General features: G+C 38.2%; 2 protein-coding genes across 7 annotated transcripts in view; one reads left to right on the forward strand and one right to left on the reverse strand.

Moving 5' to 3' along the window:
- Lar (tyrosine-protein phosphatase Lar) overlaps positions 1–25,776 on the reverse strand; it is a 144,641-nt gene that overhangs the window by 30,103 nt on the left and 88,762 nt on the right. For 4 of the 6 annotated variants that reach the window (XM_088030410.1, XM_088030406.1, XM_088030409.1 and 1 more), the window contains exons 5-6: positions 5,486–5,524; positions 1,151–1,282 (exon numbers count right to left, since the gene is read on the reverse strand). In XM_088030410.1, the coding sequence (XP_087886536.1) occupies positions 1,151–1,282; positions 5,486–5,524 (171 nt within the window). The remainder of the gene's footprint in view (positions 1–1,150; positions 1,283–5,485; positions 5,525–25,776) is intronic. The other 2 variants (XM_088030407.1, XM_088030405.1) reach the window with 1 other exon arrangement.
- LOC148178639 (uncharacterized) lies at positions 15,419–18,054 on the forward strand. Its single transcript, XM_088029534.1, has 2 exons — positions 15,419–15,487; positions 15,807–18,054. The coding sequence occupies exon 2, from the start codon at positions 15,827–15,829 to the stop codon at positions 17,714–17,716; it is 1,890 nt and encodes a 629-aa protein (XP_087885660.1). The 5' UTR covers positions 15,419–15,487; positions 15,807–15,826; the 3' UTR covers positions 17,717–18,054.

The raw sequence follows: 25,776 nt of genomic DNA on the forward strand, positions 1-25,776 counted from the left end.
CTAAATTGTCAACCGCATGTAGAATGTTTGATGTTCACTATGCTGTGTATACTTGAAGATGAACTTTATGACATCTAAATACTCCTCTATTGCCGTAGAAATGAAGAGTCTTCCAAAAAGTCTGACGCCCATTATAAATCTCTGTCTAAAAATTACTGACCTTTAAATTTTTTTCAATTTTCTCGCAGATCCTGCTGATAACACCCCCGTATATTTTCTTTAGTATAAAATAATTTCTCTTATCTAAACCCACGTCTTACTATTTCAACTATTTAGCCCATACATTATGTTTTCCCCGAAAAAATCTCAATCTGAGCATAAGAACGCCGATTAACGTCATTGATCCATCTCTGAGAGGTCATGGAATTTTCTCATTAAGTCCGTAAAATGAGAGCACTTTACACAAAGTAGCGCGAGGGAACGAAAATAAGACGACGGGACAGATTAAACTTACACGCAACTATCCACTTTCGTCAACTATTCAGAGAGCTTTACTTCCCGTTCTTAGACTCGGCTCGCCTTTTCCAACAGGTTGACTCTGAAAAGCTGAGATAAAACCGGATAGATGAGCATCGCTAATCATTTCCCTCTGCATAATATTTTATTGCGCTTTTAAATCCGAAAGGTACACGTCTAAATGTAATGCAAACACGACGACACTGATTAGATAAGAAATTGTTTTAAGAAACCGGAGAACGTGCTTGACGAGAATTAGATTATTTATTTAAAAAGACGCGCACGATGGTGGTTTAAGACAAGGCGTTCTTCAAATTCGCTATCCAAATGTCTTGAAAGCGTATCCACCATAAATTTTAAGTTCCAAATTAAGAGATAAGTAATTAAAGTTTTCAAATTGTCGTTAATTGACGTGGCTCTGAGACTGCTCTGAAGAAGTCGTCTGCTCCTTTAGGTTTTTTGTGTTTTACTGTTTCGGTTCTGTTCTTTCTCTGAAGAGTTTTTTGTGCTCTTATTTTGTTTAAGTATTAACAATATTGACTTATTTGATGATTTAAAATTCCATGATAGTTCTACTACATCAGAAATTTTTGTATCCTTTGCTTCTCAAGAGTTTTTTGAATCACACCAAAGCTTTTTAGCCACCAACATAATATTTTTTTTACAAAAGACGTACAAATCGAAGTATACTTACTTGATACTCGTTTTCCATTTTTCTTCCATTGGATAACCGGAGTTGGGTCACCTCTAGCGGCGCAGTAAAAAGCAGCTATGCCACCGGCTCTGACATGCAGGCTGCGAGGCTTCATGGTGATCTCGGGAGGATCTGTAACATAAACAGTAACCGGGATTAGGTGAAGTCGACAACAGCCCGCACACCTGAGGGTAATCTCGGCCGTTTCATAAAGAGCTTAAGACGTTCAAACAGCTTAGGTGCGCGGTTACGGAGTTCTAGCATGTGCTGAAGAAAATTGTCTAAGAAAAACTATCGCGTTAAAAAAATGAAACGTCGTTACGCCCCCAAATGGCGTCTAAATATAATTAAAATTAATTGGCGAAAGAACGGATCTCGCACGGCTGAAAGACATTTCGACATGAATTAGCGTTCTTAAGCCCATTTTCGCTTGGAATTGTGGTTATTAAAAACTAGCAGCGTCCTATTAATGTCAGAGGTTTCAGTTCGTTCGTCGTATTAGCCTAATGAGATGATTAAAAGGAAGTGGAATTTTTTTCGACCCTTCGTACTGTAATCAAAAGTGGATGTAATTAATTACAATATGGCAGGTAAATATTACAATTGTTTAACGATCCAGTTGCGTGCCTTGAATGTAATTAGGTGTAAGTTATCTACATCTGAATTAATGAAGGATGTATCCACGAGTACCTTACTGTACGTCTAATCGCGATAAGGCGCACTAAATACGCCTGTTTTCGGTACAAAACGCAATAATGATGAGTGGATTCCCTCTTCAAAATGTAAATACGGATGATCAGTTGGGGAAAGTTGAAATTTAAAGTGCGACTGTCGCACCGATAACGCAATAAAAATATTCCCACGACGTAATAAATTCAACGACAAGACCGAAAGTTTCACGAACAAAGTTCGTTTCGAGTCTCACTCCTGCCAGAGATTATAATAAAATTTCGACCATTACCGTGAAAACGTTGTCTCATTTAGAAACATTCACCGAAACTCTTGTCGAGCTATCTGTTAATGCTTCATTTGCAAGTCGAACGATTGTGTTTGGTAATTTATTTTACGCGGAGACACAAATTAAAACGTGGAACGTCATCAGAGGCAGTGTGGTGGCAGGTGGAGCAGAAGAACGTGTGGTTTTTGAGAGCACTCTTTCTCTGTTCCACCGCCAACGGCTGTCGCCCGACATGACGGATTATTATTCACCTGACTTTGAATAAAGAATGGTAATTAAGACGTTGCTACTTTACATAATTACACTCGGCGTAAGGAACAATTCGCAAAGCTGCTCTGTTTGAAATTTCGGAACACGACAGGGACCGTACCGCCCCCGACCAACAGAGGCGGCACTTTTGATTAATGTCACGTCATGGCAGAGGTAGGGGAGGATGACGTGCGGAAACATAAAACGAGACATTATTACGAAACCAAACAGTCGTCAAAAGTTTAAATAAAATATACGAAACACAAATTTGCCATCGAAAAATCGGAGTTTCAGATTTCCATATTTCCCATGACATCCAATCAAAAAAATGTGGAAATGTATTTTCAAAGTACTGTCACTCAAACGAGTCATTAAACAGTTGTGAGATTTATTTTGGAACAAAAAATAAAGCAGTAAACATAAATTTTCTTTTCCTGAAATATCTTTTACCATACACGTCTTTAATATAACTTCAACAAATTCCTTTATTCTTATAACCCAAAGCACGCTTTTATCGAATTTCGGGGTTTCTTAGCAGATGTTAATATCGTAATTAAAATCGCATCAGACTACGCCCATAAATAATTCACGAACTAATTAAAACGAGTGCTTAGAACATAAAAATCCTGCAAAGTTTATTAAAATACGACGAGCGAAGTAGCCTCCCTGTAGAAAGAAAAGCTCGCTCCATCGCTATAGTCTATTCACTAACTAAAATGTTCCTAAGAAGACACTCCAACTTTCATCTTTGAAACTTTTATGAGAATCTCTTGAATTACAGTGTTGCATCAACATTTTGAATATTGTTCCTATTACCGGAGGTTTTACCAACGTATACAAGAAGAAATTTCCTCAATTAAAAAAGCTGGCAGCAGTTTCGGAAGCCGCAGCTCATTCGTATCCCTCAAAACAACCACCTTGCATGAGCTGTCACTTGTAAAACCGGCGAGTTTCATGAAAACTCCAGTGGCGTGCATGGTTTTAATTGTCGACTTTCATGTCGGATAATAAAGAAATGATAATTGCGGAATTAATTCTTAATAATATGGGAATGCATTGGCGTGCATGCGATTCGTCTTAATCATGGGACTCGCATTAACCACGCGAATTGAGTTCTTGTCGGAAAACTAATTTATAATTCACATTTAAACTTCTAACCTTAACTGCGTCCCACGAAAAAAGAGCACAATTACGAGCAGTGAGAGTGTGTGCTCTACTACCCTTTCGTAACTTGGCGAATTGTTGGAAAGTTTCTTCATGACAAAAATGTTCCGGAATTATGCTAAAACCCCTTGACACATTCTAACGTCGGCCAACTTCCCGGCGATTACCTACACAGTTTCTGAAATGGCTATGTGTGAACTTTTTGATGTATTATGGCAATTGTCGTGATAAAAAAATAACGGAAACATAATTAAAGATAAATTTGTACATTTCGCACGCGTTCTACCCAAGTTGAATCCACGTAATTGTGGAAGAACGATAACCTTGGGTCTCTTCCAGATAATTTTATATTTACATTTTACCATGATTGATGGCGGAGAAATATCTGGATAATTATTACGACCACGAATTTGACGTTCTTTTGATTCATTTGCATACAACACGTGCGTTACGAATGTTGAACGTGTTATTGTAATTGGGGAAAATGGGGTATTAATGTCGCTTTATTCACACAAAGGAGAAATTTCGCGGTAATGTAGAAAACGATTGTTATCACGGATCGATTTAACAGCAGGAAATTTGAATCAATTACAATTAACCTCAAATTTAGCAGGTCAAATTTTCGCATGTAAATGAACACGTTTAAATGCGGAACTAAATATTTTCAGCATTTTTACCGTCAATAAGGAAAAATGAAATATTTGTTTTATGGCTGTCGAATGTGAGAACACCTGTACGAGCGTGCGTACGTGCTCTTGTCCAGCTACCTAATCATAAGAGTGAATCAACGCAAACGAAATTAGCAACGTGGTATTTGCCGCTAATACGATTATTAATCAATTTGGTCTCATAGAACAAATTAACCGCAGAACTATCAAACAGAGCAGACAGTATCAGAATTAGCTTCACCGAATCCGATTAACTGACGCGTCATCGAACAACAAACTCGTCAATAAAAGTGATCGTTATAGGATGTAAATTTTCAAATCTGTTGAATTGGGTTTCTGTTAAAACAAAAACGACTATGAGAGAAAATGGAGTCTTCACTTCTGTAGTCTCTATTAAAAAGGCACCCCGAGTGTTGTAATAGTGTTTGGTCAATTGCCGCCTGTTTGCGCAACTACTCCATTTCGACCTTTGATGTCGCCATCAAACGACAATACAGACATACTGGTAGTTAACACAGATGCAAATAACGGGGATGGTTTTTTGCGTTTGTATGCCAAGCACAAAAGACCCCGGTTTGATGATTTTTTTATTCGACTGCTTTTCAGTGAGTTGTGACATTTATTTTGTCGCGTGTGTACACATTGAAAGGGTTAATTGAAAGGTTGCGTAAATTAGACTGCAACGTCGTCAATACCCCGGAAAACAAAAGAATATTTTATGCATAGGTTGGTTTTTTCGCACAAGGCAAAAGTGGCGAGTTGCGAATTGACAAACCTTCCATTGACAAATGGATAACTTACACCATTAGGGAGGAAAAATGGTCGGGACAAAGGCGATCGTTTTGAATAAATGACGATGAATAGCGGCCAGATTGGATAAATTACAGACAGGAGGGTAATGTCCTGGACATTTGTGTCGTTCAGGTGGCTAATCGCTTCGAACGATCGTCAGTCAAGGCTGGTACGATTGTAAAATTACCCACAATCAAAGGGAACAACCATTTCCATCAAATGTTTTGTTAAACACTGGTTAATTTTCACCTTGTGCAACATAGAGAATGCACCCCAATAAACAGTGGGCTTTCAGCGAACACGTTCAGGTGCGATTGCTTCATCAAACCGCACATACCATTCGCGAAAATTAATTGCGATCGCTCCTATTCATTAAAACGTCGGGGAAAAATCCCCTCAACCGTATCAACACAATCAGACAAATTGAATGAAATTAACGAAGTTAGGGGTTCGCTATAGTCATGTCGAAATGTTCCGTTTTCAGCGATAACCTCCCAAACTTACGTGTTAAATATTGGATGTACGGAAAATCCGAATAATTTCCTGAAATTCAAACGCATTTTAAAGAGACGGTTCGGGGGCGAATTACACCCACGAACGACACCGGCAGACATTTCCTCATTAAACATTACTATGTATTAATTAAATTGTAAATACTAATTGTTATTTTTCCCATTCCTCATATATTAAAAATCTCATTATTAAAACAATAGTTCAATCAAAAGGATGAATAACATGTGTACAGAAAAACTATTCACACTGCTATTCAAGACGAATAAAGAAAAAAAAATAATTCGCACAATCATTGTAATTTTCGTTACTATGGATGGCTTGTGACACTTCAAGTAAACTCTTCAATTTGTCGCTTTATAGAAAAGAGTTAGAAAGTGTTTGAAATGATATAAGCAGGAAAAAAGAAAGCATCTTAACGGATATTCTGAATAAAGCTGCTGTTGCAGAATCTATTTTATTGCCAGAAAAATTAAAATTAATTTACGAAAAAGACTAAAAAAAAAGAAAAAAAAAGTATGATACAGGTGAATAAATAAGAAACAATTTCTTCGTAGATAAAATTCGTCATTATTCATTTATAAGTAGTTATTATTTGCTATAGTATATTCACAGTATGTGGTATGTAGGTATAGATCAAAATATACACTCGACGAGGGTTATAATTTTTGTTTTGCTTTTATTGACTAGGAGCCCTCGTTTTTAGTTCTTCAAGATTGTCCTAATTTCGAACGAATCTCCGTATATTTCAAATATGTTCTGAAATCGTCATTCAATAATTTAATGTCTTGGAAGGAAAGAAGAAGCATTGCGTTCGTGCCTCGACCATCTCGCGTTGACTTCAATAAATAAAGAGATTTCTCGCGACCGGCGCCGGCGACAAAACTGGAAAAATACACCCCGACACACATATATCACAAATCTAAAAAGGGGAAGCTTCAATATTTATTCAAAGCTATAGAGCGACTTCTTTCTTCCGCCCTTTAAATAAACGATATCCTCTCTGGCACGTTTAAGATATTTTATTGACGATAATAAACGACGACGCCAGGTTCTGACACGTTAATCGCAGTATTTTTGTCGGGGTGAAGGTAGTGGCGGCGGCGCGCACCCCCTCCACAAGACGGAATAATAAATACATACCCATTCACGTATCAACGTGTTTGATAAATGGACTGTTCGAGACGGGGATGAAACGAGGAAACGTTTTTTCACGACGTAATGATAGTGGGTGAACCGATAAATCGCGGCGAAACGGACCTCCCTATTCATCATCCCCGGGGGTTGTAAATTCAATGCCATCTTTATGCTGCAAGTGACTTACCTGAACGGGCGTGATTAATGGAAGCACTTTTAATTGATACGCCAATTATCGAAAATCGATTTTTATTCAGACGGATCAACGTGCTTGATTTGTTTGTTCAGTTGTTAAGACAGTTCAGGGTGATTTTAACATGGCTAGTTGGGAACTAAAACATACATGACGCTGAGACCAAGATTGGATTGCGATCCAATGCAGTTCACCAACCTTCTACTTTCCGTGCAGACGATAGAAACAAGGGTAATAACGAAGGAAAAGTTGCAAAAAACGTAGCTAGGAAAAAACACGTCTGACAATGCAATAACCATGATTGAGGTATTTCAGTGCGTCTTCTAAACCGGATTAAACCTGACTCGGCGCATTTCTCCACCAAACATCGAGGGTGTAACACATCAAATCCAATCAAGGTTTCTTGTGTATGTGTTGAATGGTCTTTAATGAGCCCTCTTAATTGGGGATCTAGCTTTCACAAGCCTGCTAAACTTTCAATGACCTGTTCGAGGTGCACAATCTCATCTGATTGCGACTTTTAACCGTTTGAAAAATGCGACAAAAATCGAAGCAAAAAAAATGTAATGAATTATTTATTGATAGTGTCGACTGCAGTATCGTCGCTATTTCCTCCCGTTTGAACGTCGGCCATAATCCACTTTAACGGCTGCTTCCTGTGCGCATATGACGGACAAATCGAATTAATTCCCTTTTAAATTGATTACCTCGATCGCTTTTTCCCTTGGAAGACCATCTGTATTAATGTTGCTGCATTATTAACGATCCAATTTGGTACTTAACGTCATGGAATGGATTGTTTCCGACAGGTAAACCGACAAAAAATCGGCCGTCTTTCTTCGGGGATTATTCGGAATGAATGGACCGTAACGAAATGTTGTTGAGTGCTTTTTGCTTCTAATCTCATGCAAAACGGTCGAGCAAGAAAGATGGCGAGATCTGCTCGTGATAACGTTTTTATTGTGACCTCCAACATGGTCTGCGCGTCTGTAAACATAACGGATAAGAAGGATCATAAATCACGATGACCTGAGAAACAGCTCGGAAAAATTTCAAATTGCAAAAGAGAATGAGGGATGGTTCCCGAATTTAATTTTGATTGAAAACGCCGTTGTGGGCTGAGAAAGATAAAATTTTCCCCAGTAAAACAACAAATAAATATTTATGCTGTTGTACGTGGAAGAAGTCGCCCCAGCTTTCCTCGAAATGAAATTGAGTTCCATTACAAAAGAACTTTTTTTTCGAAAAGGACTTTCAACTTTTAAAAGTCCGAAAGAACTATCGGACCAGCACGTCCTTGGCGAAATTTATAACAAGCACTCTTCTTTTCCTTCAGCAAAGTTTGAATGGTCCATCGGCAAACAACAATCATCTCTACTCCCTTAACGTCGGACATGTTTTATCTCTTCCACCCTCTGCCCTAAACGATTCCGATTGTTTCGTTGGTCTTCGAAGCGTCGTATTAAATTTCTTCTAGTGTCGCCGTCGAGTGTTTCTATTGTGTTTTATCATCGCATGTGCGGTCGTTATTCGTGAAGACAAGGTAAACTAGATGACAATTTTATGTGCGGACCGCGGGACTCCGAAGGGTTATAAAGTTGCAAAAGCATTGCGCGGCGGCAGAGACTACCGTTTTTAAAAAACGATTTTTAATAGAGAATTGCCATTCGCCGTCATGATTTCATGATGCAGACCATCTGGACTTTTACGATGCGCGGTGTCTCTGTCTGTTCCTATATTCTCGACGGGAATTTACATTTTAGCACCGAACGGATCATTACATTGTGTGATTTTTACGATTAATTTTATGTGCATATATGTATCTACGACGGCTTTCATATTGCGAAACGATTTTACGATCTCTGGGGACGAGCAGGATTGTTCGATCATTGGAAGTGATTGCTGACCATGTTATAATAATGATTCCGCGCAAAAATATCTGCTAAGATTTATTTATTATTCAAACTGGAGTGAAAGCAAAATAAAAAAGAAAAAGTGTCTCCGATGAGATGGTTACAAGGAATCTTCGCTTCGGATCGCAAATCTGAGGTCGTTTAAATTCAATTTGGGCGCTTAATGGCAAGTCAGTCTCCGGCGTATGAAAACAAGTTTTATTAGATAGCGTTTATTACCTGCCCCTATCATTTGCGGGTTGTATGATGAATGAGATCAGTCTCAGCTTAGCCGAGATAGATTTATGATGTTGGCTTAAAAATATGCGCCTGAAAAAGCGGCTGTTGCCCGAATTTCACTGATAACTTTGATGGAATGAACGCGATGATAGTGGATGAAGCTTAAGACAAAGAGAGTGGTGAAAAATGTGACACATCCATCTCGACGAGAAAAATGTTATAATTTTACGGAGTCTTCGTCCGGATGCTCTTTTAAAATTACCATCCCCCGAGCTACGTGAACGGAAAATTATACGCGGCGCGCTAATTAACGAGTTAGTGTCTTCATTCGAAAAAACGAACCCAAAGAAGGACAAAAATTCCGTGCACGCCCCCGAGCAACAGGCTGCGCCCACAATTTTCGAAACGTCATCGTCGTGTTCAACTGGTGTTCATAAAAAGCCACCCTCTGCGATGTGTATTTTGTAAAATATGTCGAGAGCCGCTGCCGGAATGTCAAAGGACGAACAAACAACTTAACTCGAGATCAATAGCGTCCGGGAAAGAGAGCGCTCCTGTGTGCGACACCGCCAACGTCCCTGCAGTGCCATATATCAATTAGGGGGCGACTCCGTGAAAAAAAAAAAACACACACATGCCACCCCCGACGTAACGTACACGCAGTGGGCAGATGCGCTTTTCACGGTGATTTAGAACAGGTTCTGTATCGGTGGTCGGTTGACAGGTGGTCTGATAATCTGTGATCAGGGAAATGCCGTTTATCTTCGTCCAGTCGCGCTGCAGGATTAGAATGCACCGGAAAATTCGCTGAATCGAGTTACTTTGATTAATTAAAAAGACTTACCAAGAGTGTTAATTTAGAATCCGTTATTTAATTAACTCACCCTGAATTGATTAATTATTAAAAAACTAATTTCAGCTATTCTGCGACAGCAACGTCGATTGGCTGAAAAGACGTCACGCTGCTAGGAGGCGTAAAACAGCGGCGTAAAATATTATTAAAATTAATTTTCCGGAGTCTTGTCTTAACTAATGAAGATACGAATTTCCAAAATGATTCTTATTTACATATGGGGGCATCAGCTTTGTAAGGAACCCGAGTATTTCCAATAAAATTGTAATCAATAAAACCTTATAAAGCAAATAAATATGAAGTAAATTTAGTTAGTTTTATACTTGGATTATTCATATACGTCTGGAAAAAAAAAGTAGAAAATATAGAAACAGGAATCAATATCAATATGATCACATATTACAATATTATGTAAACACCACTGAAAGCGCAAAGAAAATGTTTGATTAAAAACTACTATAAAATACATGAAAAACTCATTCATATAAAAGTCGATATAAAGTTAACAATCTCATAAAGTTTGTAACTGCAGATTGCATTTTTTGTGTTTTTTTTTTGCAATTTCATTGTTCTTGATGCCAATCTTAAATGAAATTAATTCGGTGACACTTCATTATGAAAAATTGCCAATGCTAAACCAAGTAAAAAAAATCAAAATTCAGCATCTTGTGGCTCGTAGCAGAAATCTTCGCCCCTGGAGCGTACAAAAAGATCAAAACGATAAATTCTTGCGTATGGTCGAATTAGCTCGCCTTATACAAACTGAACGTTATCGGTTCCTCCCTTCATTTTTGGCGGTTTTTGTGGTCGTTTCCGTCGCGAGTTCAGCCTCGAAATCGGTTCTTAATTCGCCGGCGAAGTGCAAGGAGGTAATTGGGCGCTTGTAAATGGATCGCTTGTCTAAAGCTCGCTCCGAGACAAAAGGGTTTCTATCTTGCCGACCGAGTCGCCCGCTAATTACATGAAGAAACCATTGTTGCGTAAGGGTTTGTTCGTCTCTACTCGGGGAACAATTACCCAATTACCTTCGCTGCTTGCCTCCATTCCCGACGTATACACCACCGGAATTTCCTGCAATTTTCCAATTTTAATTTAGACGTTTTCCCGAGGAATTAGCCGCTTCGTTTCTACCCGAAACTAATTGTCACATCTGGTCCTTGAATATTTCATGGGTGATGTGTATACGGCCGGTTGACTAATGTTAAAAACGAAACTACTCCTCCGTCGAACTCTTTAATAATTCATCGGTGTATCCTCAGTAATGGCTTGCTCTCTCATTACGTTCATTAATGGAGTCCTTTTGATCTCACAGTCCTCGCACAACTTCCTTACTGCCGAGAAAATATTTACGTTTTTAATTCGATTTTAGCGGCGCGCAATCCCGTTGTCGGAAACGATAAAGAGTAAACTTTTTTTTACATTTGTCTGTTCGTTAAACAGATTCCTGCAAAGGGACACACACGGACGACCACTTAAAAAGACTCGGTTATTACGGAAACAAAGTTTTTATATGGGCGTCTTACGTTTACAATTTCCAGCTCAATTTAGACCCGAGATTAAGTTCATAAAGAAACATTATCCATCAAAACATTAATTATTCACGTTATTTTATATCTCCTTTCGCGAGATCCCGGAGAAAATTAAATTTTTGACTTGAATTAATTTAAAACGATTTGTTTGTACAGCCTGCATTAACTTTCATTTTTTTCTTGCTTCCACCCGATTGCCTTTTTTCCGGATGAGAAGCTTTCAGAAAACATATCACTGGCGCATTTTCAAATCCCGGAGCAAAGTGTATAATTCCAAGTGCATAAGTACTTTAAATAAAACAGTGCAGACAAAAATATCTACTTGGCATATTATTTACTTGCTTCGTTGCACTTTCAAGTATGTTTATTTTCATTAATGATTGCTTTTCTCGCTTTTACTTTAGTCTAAAGACATCTAATTGCCTACTGATCTCGTCGCCAATTCGCGATTGCTCTTTCCAATTTAAACGTAGAATGAGCTTTTGTTTCTACTCCCTCAAAACATCACAGAAAGCTCATCAATGCATGCGATTGCATTTCAAAGTCGCAAATGATTGCACTTCAACGAACCAAATGGAGGTAGGCATCGCGACGCTGGCTAGTTTTCACAAGCTTTTCCTGTGATAAAATTTGAACAGACGTCGACGGCAACGTGCATTAGTAACAACATGTAAATGGGTACCACTTATTGTTAAATTTAAGGTTTTAGAAGCCTTTGCAGTGAAAATAAAATGAATAATAGATAGTTATTGGAATTTTCTAAAAATAGAGTCTGTGTTATTTCATTGATGTAAAGAATAATAAAATATGTATTATGTGACAAATTTTCAATAACACCACAGTAATGGCTACCAACTTGTTTAATTCAAATCATTCGAAAAATGGTGGATGCGCCGGGCGAACAACGCAGTAAAAATGATCAACAAAGACAATATTTTTTTAATGATTAAAAACAGATGCAGTGGTTGAACATACTGTAGGAAGCTGACAAAACTTGACAAATAAGTACAAATAGTGCAATTTGTCAAATATTCGACGAGTTTTTTCGTTTGTCGCCTGTGTACGACGGTGACGTAAACTTGGCTTTTTTTGTTCAATAAACTCGCCCACTAATCGAGTCTTCGTATTTCCGGCCGCAAATACACTAAATTTTCGATTACGGGAAAATCGTGTTGTGCTACTCAAGATAAATCGTTTCGTTCGGGATTTTATTAGTTTAGATAGGGAACGTTATATATTATTGACCTCAGTCTACCGTTTGGACTTTTTCTTTACTTAGTTTATTGTAAATTTCATCTTTTTCTTTATTTCAACCGAGTAACGATGAGTGGATGACGCTAAAAACGAGATTTTCTTCAAGCGCGAAAGACTTATGTAAAGCGTGCGTTCGATGAATCAAACAAGAATTGTTGGAACGCTCGTCGGATCGAATACATCACATTTTTTCGTAACGTTTCAAACGGAGATTTTCTTTTCGATTGTGCCAGGAAAAGTTCAGAAAATTCCTAAAAAAAATTTGATGTTATCTAGATACGACCTGCACAACAGTCATGGATATTAAAAGCCTCTGAAGGACATTCCGGTCTCTGTTGCCTTTGGAAGGCGTGGAAATTCGGCGAAGCGATTTTAAAATTCGTACTAGCGTCGTGTAAGTGATATTTGAAAGTATGTATAAATTATGGAGGCGCTGATAACGAGCGCACGTTTTTATTGCAATATAGCACGAATATGAAGCTATAAAGATAGAATCTGTGGGCCAAATGTGTACATCATAAAAAGAGAAAACTAACAAGGAATGCTCGTAAAAATGAAAACACGCGTAGTGAGTGGGCGTGATGGTTGGTCATTGATGGGAGATGGCAGAATGGTCGAAACATTGGCTAAATTGCGTGAGCTCCTCATTAAGTAAACACATGGTACTCGGTAATATGGTTCATCGAGCGGGTAATAATTCTGGGAATCAATTAGAAGCAGGTAATGGTAATGTGTTTCTAGGTAGTGCATTATGCCATCGAATAGCGCTAATAAATATGCCCATATTCCCGATGAAATGGCGTGCTCCAAAATTACGCCATCGTTATTATGCGCAACCATCCCTGTAATGCAAATAAAGTATTATTAGTATCGGAATACCTAACGACAATACCGCCGTTTATTCTCCACACGAAGAAAAGCCCGTTTTATCACTCCGAGGAGGATATTTGTAAAACCACGAAAAAAATCCTGAATTATTCATTACGTCCATTTAATAAGCGTATCGACAACGCGTTTTGCTCCACCAGCCTGAATGAATACGATAGCGGCGTTCTATACATCGTAATAAGTGATTACAATGCTCAGCAGAAGTTGGTAATACCGATAGTATAGTATAGCAGGCGTTCGGGCGGTTGTATAATCCAATTAAAATCGGCCGCGCGGGAGCCATGTATGACTGTTATCTACCTAAGCTACAAACCATTAATAATTTGCACATTTAATGTTGGCTGAACTGAGACTGGAATCGCACCACTAACACCGTCGCCGCACATTTGTCATCGAAAATCGCTAATTGGAAAGGAGGACAAATTCCAAAACCTTTGGGAAAAGGCTATTAATATCTATCTTACTTACATGCATTTTACAAAACAAAGAATTTTATCCGTCGTTAATTCAAATTGGAAGCTTTGATACTATGCTTATATAAATAACACCTGAAACATTGCACTAACGGTCAAGTAGATTTTTTTAAAGAAAAGATAAAAGTACATATAATTTATGGTGTCGTTTCTATGACAACACATGTTTCTTACTATTTCTTTTCAGATTCGGTACTTTAAAATTTAGAGAAAAAGTACCATGTAAAATGTCCATTAGCACTTGCATTCGTGTTCATACTCATCGAAATAAGTACCATTTCATGCTTGTTGGACAATATACAATTTTTATTACGGTCTTCGCTTCAAAAACAAAGTATCATAATAATGTCATTATGACATGTAAGCAGTTGAAAGATTTATAATAAAGATAAAAAAAAAACATTAACATATGACAATAGTAAAAGGTACGTAGACTTAAACCCAAAAGTTTCAAACAAATAATTTAAAATTTATTATAGTAAAAAGCTACATTTTTGTTTTTTAAAGTTACGTTATCGAGTGCTGTATGTGTTTTATAATAGCCAAGTTAACTCAAAGTTGGTCAAATCATGTCCCATCAGCCACAGTGGAATAACCCAAAACCCTCTTTTCTCTCAGTGGAATTAGTGGAAACCTGTGCAACAGATACGTGAGTGGTGACGTTCCCCGTCTCTTGAAATTTGAAGAATTTTGTTGACGTAACCCTATAGAAAACGCAAACAGCAAAACAATTAAAAGAGAAGTCGCCGTAAGGAATTTCCCGAGCTCCTACGAGTTTCGAACAAGTGAATAAAAAGATAAAGCCATTATAGAAAAACACAAATCTCCGGAGCGAATTTTCTTCTTTGGCTGGTAAAAACAACGTTCTTAATTAGAAATTGGATCCAAGAACAAGTTGAGATAATTACTCTAGACAGCAATTAAATGCCTATACAAAATTATTTTAATTCAGACTTTAATTTCCGTCGAAAGAGTCGTGTAGATGGAGCTTGGCGGACTCGTTCACACATAGCTAATTCGACAGTCTCGCCTCGGGCGAATCTAAATGAAAAATCTGAAACCGAGTTTTTATTAAACTTAATTAACATCCATTTAGCGGGAGTAATATAGATTTTTATTAGACAAAGTGCAAAAAAAGACGTTCTTCCAACATCTTTTTTCTCTCCCTCTGTCTTTTCTCAACATGGGAAGAAAAAATGTGACTGCAATTGCTTCCGACAATCGCCACACGATCTGGTAACCCAAATGCAGTTCGCTGCGCTTCATTACCGTCTCGAAAATTACCGCCGGAGATTGCGGATCTTTTTCCATAGCGACCACCGAAGATTAATGGCGTGGCTGTCAAACGGCCATTTTTAATATGCAACGTAGAGTCACGTGGGGTAAGTGTGCGCAGCGAGTAAGTGTGCGCATGCCAAATATCTAAGAAATGGTATATAACTACAGAACGTGAACCCCTTCCCTCAATGCCCCACGTGACTCGGTACGACGTGCATGTGTGTCGCCGGCCGCCCGTATCGCCATTTTGATTTCAAAGGTGAGTGAAGATTTTTGCATAAGTTTTTGCGTAATTTTGTAATGTTTGTCAAGTAATCTTTTATAAACCTATGTCGTATTTGAAAATTTGCTTTATATCATCAGCTACCATGTTTCATTCAGTTTGACTAGAGCTAAAGTTTTAGTTGCTCGGATGACGTAATATTGAACAATTTCAGTCGCATCAGGATTTGATCATTTGGGTTAAGTGTACGCAGACGCTTGTCGTGTAAGTGTGCGCATGCGCATACTTACCCCTAATCACTTTGCTTTACCATTTTACCATGGCTTTGTGTTGATAAAGCAAAATTTTGTTTCAGGGTTTACTTAGATATTAAAAATGCCTCGATTCTACCAGAGAAAAGCTCCAGACAGAACTGTCGTTACAGATGAGCAGCTTGAAGCTGCGAGACTATTAATTTCGAAGGGTACCAGCAAGAGAAAAGCCGCAACACAAGTTGGACTGAAGGAAAGCACTCTAAGGAAACGTTTGAAAGCTGGAAAGACTGCGGAGAGCATGGGAAGATTTTCCACTACATTTACGAAAGCACAAGAGGATGAAATATATGAATATCTGAAACGGAGTGATGATCTTTATTATGGCCTGACTATGATTAGCCTCCGAAAATTGGTTTATGAGTATGCAGAATTGAACGTAGTACCTCATCGGTTCAATAAATTTTCAAAATTAGCTGGACGTGATTGGGTATACGGATTTCTAAAACGATATCCTGAACTGAAATTGCGACAACCGACCGCTACTAGTATTGCCAGGGCGATGGGGTTTAATAAAACCCAAGTTAAGATTTTTTATGACAACTTACAAGACCTCTACAAAAAACATAATTTTTCGCCAAGTAGAATCTACAATATGGATGAAAGTGGTGTTAATACGGTACCAAAAAAAATCCCCAAAGTGATATCACTAAAAGGAAAGAAGCTAGTGGGGAAAATTGTTTCCGCTGAAAGAGGCCAAACGATTACACTGGTTTGTGCAATGAGTCCTACTGGAAATTTTGTACCACCTGCCTTTATATTCCCTCGAAAGAAAATGCAAGGATATTTATTAAATAATGCACCTGAAGGAAGCATTGGAATTGTTTCTGATTCTGGGTTCATAAATACCGATCTGTTTATAGACTACCTCCGCCATTTTAAAGATAACATTCAACCGACTAAAGATAATCCTGTCTTGCTTATTTTAGACAACCACTCCAGTCACATATCCTTGGCTGCAGTTAATTTCTGTCGTGACAATGGCATTCATATGTTGACGCTACCCCCACACAGTTCTCATAAAATGCAACCCCTAGATCGTGGCTTCTTTGGACCTTTGAAAATCAAATTCGCCTATGAATGTGACAAATGGCTAAGCCACCACCCAGGTCGTGTGATTGGGCAAACAGAAATAGCGCATTTAGTGAACGAAGCTTTTCAAAAGGCAGCATCGCTCAGTAATGCTGTCTCGGGTTTTAAAGTCTCTGGAATTTGGCCAATAAACAGAGATATTTTCCCTGATGAAGATTTTACGGCAGCTTCTGTTACAGATATGATTCCAGCCTCAGATACAACAAAGAATTCAGAAACTGGGTGTTCGAATACGCAAAATGCCAAAGAGCCTGAGCAAGAGTCGCCTTTACTGTGTCTCACAGAGCCTTCATCTATTGAATCTCGAGTAACATCACCAAGCTTCTTATCACAAGAGATTGACACCTCATTATCGGAATCTATAACTGACGTAACAATGGTCATTCCACCTGATTTATCGCCTCCAATATATTCTGCACCTTCAACCAGCAAGGAACACGTAGCATTGTCGACCATTCAAGCATTTCCAAAGGCTATCTTACAAAACAGGCGAAGAAAAGGCAAGAAGTCTATCATTGCAACTGGAAGTCCTTACAAATTGGAGCTAGAAGAAAAGAAAAAAACCGAAGAAGATAAACTAGCCAAAAAGAAAGTACGATTAAACTTAAAACAAAAACTGACAACTAAAAAGACTGCAATTAAGAAAACTGAGACTAAGACTATAACTAAGAAAATTAAGACTATTAGAAATAAGAAAAAAGAAAATGATGAGAAGGTGCACTTTTGTCCACTGTGTGGCGAAAAATATGTTTATCCACCTAATGAAGATTGGATTAAATGTAGCCTATGTGAAAATTGGTGGCATGAGCAATGCACCAGCTGTGAAAATGACAATTTCGTGTGTGATAGTTGCAATAAGTAATTTTAGTTTTTAGGGTTCCTAATAATTGTTGATTGATCTCATTCTCAAAGACTATTTTTGTGTTTACAGTTTAACATTTATAGGCGATACTGTTAGTTATAGTTTAAAAATCTTGTAAGAACACTTTTTTCCTAGTCTGACTAGAGATAATAATTAATAAGGACCTCAATTAGGAGTTGCGTACACTTACCCCCAGTGATGAGCACAGTTACCCTACCTTTGGGTTATGTGTACGCATTTTGATTACGCTTGTTTTGATTATTTTTTAAGGATTTGGCCGAAGATTAAGGATTGTTTCGTTTATTATTTTGTTGATTAATAAATACACTAACTGATTAGCCTAATTTTGATTTATTTTACTTATACTTTTCGATTTTATGACGTAACAAAGCTTAAGTGCGCACACTTGACCCACATGACTCTACATTTCACGGTTCGGCAAGTGCGAGCGTCATTTTCCAAAGTGGGAAAACATCACATTGTCATATTGAGATGTCGATTTGTGTTCAGGACCGAGCTCAATGTAGCACGTTCTTTCAGATAAATCCGGAATGGAAAATGTCCAACGCTATCGTAATCACCTTCGTGGATATGGAACAAGTTAGCGTAAAAGGGTTTAGGACGTATCAATAATCTAATAGTCCGTTTGTCCCACCTAATACAACCGAGTGATAACATCAGATTCTCGTGTTTGGCGAAGAGAAAAACGACGATTTCGCGCCACTCTCTCTCGTCGTTTGAAACTCATCATAACCTCGAATAATAAATGACGGCCATTTTTGTCGCTCTTTTCTAACAATAAGGCATTTGTTGGGAGGAAAACGTATCATCAGCGCGATGGAAATTGTGCTGATATAAGATCCGGCGAAGATTTTTCAAATTTGGGGAGGAGCGCAGAGACTAGAAACGACGAGCTTAATAAAGATAAGTGAAAAATGATGATGAACACGACTCGGAGGCCATTTCTTTCAATGTTTTCTTCCGGTGAGGTGGCAGACAATAGCTCGATTGCCGTGATGCAGCGGTAACACTACGAATTTATTCTCCGTGCTATTATTATAAGTACTTAAATACAATTAATACAAAAGCAACCGTAAAATATACAACCAAGGGCTAAAAATGTAGCACCAGAGCGAGTGAAAAACACTGTAAGGTAGCTATAACAAAAATGTCTAACTCCTTTTATTAGCCATCTATAGTGATTGTGAAAAATTCTTAAAACCCAATAAACGGCGATTATCCCTCTTCGCCATTACTAAAGAATCTTTTATGGCCCTTTGAATGCGCCTGAACCTATATTTCCGCGGGATCATAAAGCGCTGACTTACCTATAGATATAAAATATCGCTAACATTTTTTTATAGCTCGTCGGTGTCGCTCTCGCTATTAAACGAAATTTTTATGTGGACGTGGAACGATTCAGTCCGAAACGTAACTCAAACGTTATAGTTTACATTAACATCCCTCACAAATTTAAAATATCCATAACCAAACATAAACAAATAACGATCTATTGTTTACGCAATTTCCGCATGAATATTGATGCAGTTTGTAGAAATCAAATTGCAATTAATTACCGTCAACGGACGTGGACAACATCGAAAACATGTCAATCAACATTTCACGCTTTGTATAATCAGTAATAAGCTTTTATTGCTACAATCATCGTCGTCCCATCAGGATTCTTTGTCGAGCGAAAACTGTTTAATTGATGTGAAACGAACGACATGTTTGTACGTTTCCCGCAAAAGTAATAATAATAACGCCGTTAACGTCGATCGTCCTGTTATTATTTCGTGGATTGGACGAAATCCCATTTTCATTTTAATTAATTTTGACCCCGCACGTTCCCTATTTGCATGTAAAGTGCTCCTGGTGAAGTCGTGTACGCGACATTATGTGGCGTGCAGTGGTGCCACTGCTATAATACAAAAAAAAACACGAGAAATCAAAGGGATTTATGACGACTTTATCAACGGTCATTACATGTTCTTAATTGTTGCCATGTCGGCAGATCAAAACAGTGAATTAGTACAGAAATGGTGAAGAGCCATGCGACCGCAACGATCCTCCAGTCTAGTATCTTCAATAATAAAAAAACACACAAAAAACGTGCGGACAATTATCTTGGGGCACGATAATTACAGTAGGGAGGCGGCGGCACAGTCACGATAGTTGCCACATTGGAAATAATTTATTTAAGGGGTGGTGGAGTAACTTCCAAACCTTGGCGCGCACAAGATCAAGGGTTGCTCCGGATGACGCCTAACCACGAATCATCCCTCATTCAGTAAAAAACAAACAAAGGGGAAGCTTTAGTTGAAACAATCCATAAAGAACTTTTAAAGTAGATTAGTTACTGTTGGCCAAATTAACAGGCATAAAAAGCAAATAATTTTATTATAGTAAGTACCTAATTCTGCATTAACGTGTCGAATTCAATTCAAGTTTTTTGCAGATTAATAAAAAGCTTTTTAGCTTTAGAGATTTTTAGGTCTTTAAATAGCACGAAATTTTTTGTGCAAATAACATTGGTGGATGCGCCGGGTCAATTCACACAAACCACGCACCGCTCCAGAAAAGACAACAAAAGAGAAAATTTCGTCCATTGAAAATATTTTTGACGAGCTCTCTGTTTACATGGTTCTATACTTTATTCTTATCATCTATGTGAGCCGCTGTTTCCAAGCGTAAATCACTTTTTTTCTCATTTTGACGTTGCACCACAAAAAATAACTGACCCGTTCAATTGCGTTTCGTTTAGAAACTGATTGCTTTTTTCGTCGTCGATTTTTCCATTCGTGCGCCAAAAACCAAACCGATAAAAGCAATTTAGTCGTGTACATGGTAATTGGTTGTCCAGAGTTCGGTATTGTTGCTGTTTGTTTTTATGAGGTAAGTAATCGACTTAATTAAGCTCCCGGTCACGTAACATGATGAAATGAAGCAAATGAAGAAGAGTACAAACATATAATGGACGCTTCAGAGAATACGACACGTGTGGTGTTTTTGAAATGTTTGTAACGATGTTTGTCGTGGCGTTAACTAACCTGGAAGGTCAGTTAAGATTCTAGAAGCGCGCAGCTGACCGCAGGGTAATATGGATGTTATGATGTGGACGGTCTGGACAAAATTTCGATATGGAAAAGGGCGAGAAGGAAGAAGGTCGGGCTTTGCATATCCAGACAATTTCAATAAACTTATTCACAGGATCGGCCTCCAATGCTACGGAATAAAAGAACAATTTCTGACAATAGAAGAAACGAAGCCTCATCCTCCAACGGGGCATCGTTCAATTCTATTGAAACTAGTATCGTCTGCTCTAGCTTTATTAATTCTCCAATATTCAAATTGTGTTCTTTCGCACACGGAACTCAAATTTGATATCCCAGTTGTATTTATGTGATGATGTACAATTCTATTTTCATCGCCCAGGGATCGCACAGATTCCTAATATTAAAGTAACATCACCATATGTTGCCCCGGATTAAAACGGCAACTTTTCCGAGCTCGGCCTTGATACGTCAAAGACGAAACACGTTTTCGTGTTTGTTGTGTTTCGTTCCCGAACGTGACATCCAAGAACAGACCGATAGATGAGCGACAGACAGACAAAGAGAGATAAATCCTGGGAGACACAGATTACAGGATCAACGTTACTCCTGTTGGATGCTGCAAGATTAATGACGCAACGCTTCGGGACATCTTGACATCGCAACGTCACGTACAACAAACGCACCACTATAAAAAATCCATACGATGTGACACCGGAGGAGAGATTTACCGGACCAATGTCCGCAGAACCTTTGGGTTCTGCCAATTTCGACCCCTTACCAAATATAACATATAAATACATTAGAAGACGTCAATAAACTTTCTTACAAACAACACTCTGGTCTTGTAAAACTGTTTTTTGTGCTACAAATTTTTTCTTTTAATATTAGAAGTTGTTGTTTGTGTTCTTCGGCCAATTAAAACAACGCAAAGCAAAAAATCAGATTCTGAGATGGCGGTAGTAGAGATGTTCCTAAAGATGACATTCGCAGTACAAATAATAAATTAGTGTGCAATGTAGAGTGAAGGAAGCGGCAATAAAGCAAGCAATAGGCTCGAGGGAGAGGAAGGCAAGGGTGGCGCCGAGTCCGTAAGTGAAATGAATGACGACCACTGAACCGCAGATATTAAACTGTAACCTCCAGCCACACGCCAAATAAAGTACACTTAATGCTCCCGGGGGTCCGCGCAACGGACCTCTTCATTTCGAACCGCCGCCGGCATAAATACAAGAAAATGCACTAGTAATATGGCACCTGCACCCGCGTTGGGGGCGGAGAAAAAAACGAGATGAAAAAAACTGACGACGCTGGTTTACAGTATAGAAAGAAAGCGGCAGATGACGCTCCAGCCATTCTTGTTCGCCTCTGGGAATAGTTCTGAAGCCTCTTTAATCTTGTTTCAGCCAGCTACCTCACAAAATCCATTCTTTTATATCATTTTTATCTCCTCAATATCTCATTATCAATATATATCTTATATTTCCTTCAGTGATTCTTTCTCGATTTCCAAGAGAAACTCGTAAAACTCGCGCTTGACGTGATGAATGAAACATGCGAGGCCGCTCGACTTCATCGCCGAGTGGTACAATGCAGACGAAAACCCGCACTTTCTTCTTCTTCCTGACCGAATTCCGACTTACGTAACTCTGTTAGATCATCGGCGACGACGGTGGCGAAAAGCCAATCTTGCGCGAGATTAACTTTTGAATTTTATATCGCCCGACGTCGAATACACAAATTTGTATAAAACAATTCGCAACATCTGTCGCTCGCCGTTGTGCGGACTTATTACCCGGAGGGAATGGATTTACGAGAGACGGCAGTCTTAACGATACGCAGAAGCCCGTTAAAATAATCTAAATAGCCCTTTAATTGACTGTACTAAACCAAGAAAGTTACATCGAATCAAAAAACGGAAAGCTCAAAAAGTTTGCGGCAAACACACTTTGGCATCCATAGCTGATTTAAAATTTGAATCATTTCTTGATCGAGAAGCAAAATTAATCCATTCGGACGCTTCGGCCGCTCGAACAAACATTCCGGTTATTTGCAAGTCAAATATTGCACCGTTCGGCGGCATTAATAGCTAACAAACAACGCAAGACAACCAATTCCGTGCGCGTTTATAAAAATGGCGGAATTGTACCGAAAACAAGTTACTAATGGTTCAATTATCCGATCGCGCCAACAAAGACAAAAATTAAACGTTCTTTACGAGAAAAGTGTCGACGAAACTGTATCAAACAATGAGAATTCCGGACGAAATTCCACTAAAAACTAATTACCCGGCGCAATTCCAGGAAATTTATAGTCGGATGATATGAAAACGAAATTGTTTGGTCGAAAAAAAGGTGAATAAAACGGAGAAACACTGTTTAAAGCAGCGAACGCATGAATATTGATGAAATTCCAATCTGCTTCGACAATAATCGTCAATGTTGCGGAATGGTTTCTACCTTTCAACGGAATTGGTCGTTGGAAACGCGATTGTCTCGGGGTGAATGAGTAGTGAAATGAGCTTTTCTATTTGAATCATCTAGGGATAATGAAAGGGATGAATCGACGGATTTGTATGCACTAAAATTAGTAAAAATAAAACAAAATTTCGGATATTCGTCTTGTAATAGATCGATTCCTAGATGGTCGACTACAAACTATAGTTTAGAACATGCAGTATAATGCCCGTACTCCAAAACTAAGTTAGTTTCGTGATAAATGGCGAAATAGTAAACTATTTTAAAGTCGCCTGCGAAGTCACGACCAAGCACTTGCATATACTCCGATGGTAATATCCGCAAGTTCGATCTCTTCAGCAAAGACCGAGAGGTCAATAACTTGGTAAATCTCTTCCAAACTTAATAAATAAACTAAAACACCAACTATTGTCGAAAATACCAGACGAATGCTCAGAAAGGTTTCAAAATTATCCAAAAAAATTTATTTGGCTCTAAAAATACTTTGATAATTCATAACAAAAACAATTCTTCAATATGCTTTACTTTGTCGTTTTGAAGGCAATTTCCTTTGAAGGGTTTCTACACACAAATACTTTTTTTTCATTTCGTGATGATAGACAGGACATCAATTCTGTACATCCAAGCTTTATATTTATTTATTTATTGTTACGTTACATATTTAATATGTTTCACCTTTTGCACATTTTGCCTGGATTAATTTATTATGTTTTATGTTTTTCTAGCTATTTGTTCCAGTAGATTAATGAATAAGCTTATGATAAACAATATCGCATCATTATCAATATTCTAGTACACAATAACATATTTAATTTATTCAGGTCAATGATATTTTATTTATCCTCTCTACAGCACATTTTTAAAGCTTTTGATACGTTTTGTATTCATACTATGGAGTATAATATGATATAATAAAATTGAGTTACTTACATGCAACGTCATTTGAAATCCTCGACTTAAGTCCATACTTTATTAGCATATTGTTTTCTCAACAATCCATACCTATAAATTCGTCTACGTCTTAGAATACTAAACATGAGTTCCTAAGAGACTACTACTGGTTCTACAGATTTATAGCTCAGTTACTTTCAGTTCAAACTAGTCTCAACGCTAACTTCTGAATCAAATTTCCATAATTCCAAAGCGATATCTCGGCTCTTATTGGATCATGACCCTTTCCGTCATTGTATTAGTAAGTTCGAAAACTCGACTGTTTTCTGAAGAGTCTTGCTGTTCAATCAACTCCCTATCAAAGAAATTCACGATTTACGATTGCACTTTTTCTCTTGTTTTCTCAAATTTAGCAGTTTTCTGAGTTTACAGTCTGATTTTGAATGTTGTATGAATATAATGGAAAATAAGATCTTTGGACAACTAGCCGTAAAATTTTTAGTAAAAAATTGAATTAGCAATGCTTAAACAATTATTCTCTGTCCTGATTTTACAAGGCTTAGGCACGGACGTCCTCTGTGGCAAAGCTCAATCAATAGCCTTCCCTAGCGATAAATCTGGACATCTATAGGAATTACGCGTATCAAACGGTACCAGTGTGATGCACCGTAGTTTTCGCAGAGGCCATTACGTGTTATTTACGGTATTTGGACGTTGATGTGACGCATAATCCCATAGCGAAAACGATCCTGAGCATTGTGTAGTTATGTGATGTGGCATGCCTGCAACTGTATCCCAGTTACATGCATAAATTCATGAATGCGAACGAGAACACACCAGCGACATCTGGATAGCAACGCGTGATCTGGTGCTGCCACTACCGTGTGCTAAAAAATCAAGCTGGATTGTGCGTACGTGTTTTGACCGTGTTAGTGCATCATCTAACAACAAGAAAAAAAAAAATGAAGAGCGGACGAACGGCATGCAGTGCATTGTAAAATGAAAGAAGATCGCATTCGGAAAAAATGCGCACATACCTTCGTCCGTTTCTAAAGTGATATTTTGGCAATTGGTGAAATATCCTATAATAGAAGGCAAAATGTAAGATTACGCCAAGACAACTATTCATCTAAACATAGAGCAACATAAAACTAGGGTAGGTGAGGGGGAATGTCGTTACTATACGCTGTTGTTTCTTTGTTGTTCTAGAGCCGTCGGAACTGAAAATGCTTCTTTAATAATAAATCGCACATCGATCTAGACTGAAAGCAAACGTTTATTACGGAGGTCAACCGTGATGGCGTTGCCAAATTGTCAAAATTCCGCCATACGTGATCCGATAAAGCCACCCAAAAACAGAACTAATGCAATAAACAAAACAAAAAGCTCAGTGCATGACAGAAAAAGTGCAAAAACACAAATCAGATTCGTGTTTATCGTTGTTCAACTCGATACGTCACGATTTAGTGGGTCATAATGGAGTGGACTGGTCACGTCTGATTGATTTTCTAATTGGCGAATATTCAGAGCTGTTCGATTAGATGATACGAAAACAACCCCTTTGGACGCCTATCAAATCGGCACCTATCGATTGTTTGCAACACGCGAGAGGATTCCATCACGTCATCATCCACAGCAA

This window comes from Gnatocerus cornutus, chromosome 2 (genome assembly GCF_029298725.1).
Source record: "Gnatocerus cornutus isolate USDA-ARS CGAHR chromosome 2, icGnaCorn1.1, whole genome shotgun sequence".
Classification (NCBI taxonomy): domain Eukaryota; kingdom Metazoa; phylum Arthropoda; class Insecta; order Coleoptera; family Tenebrionidae; genus Gnatocerus; species Gnatocerus cornutus.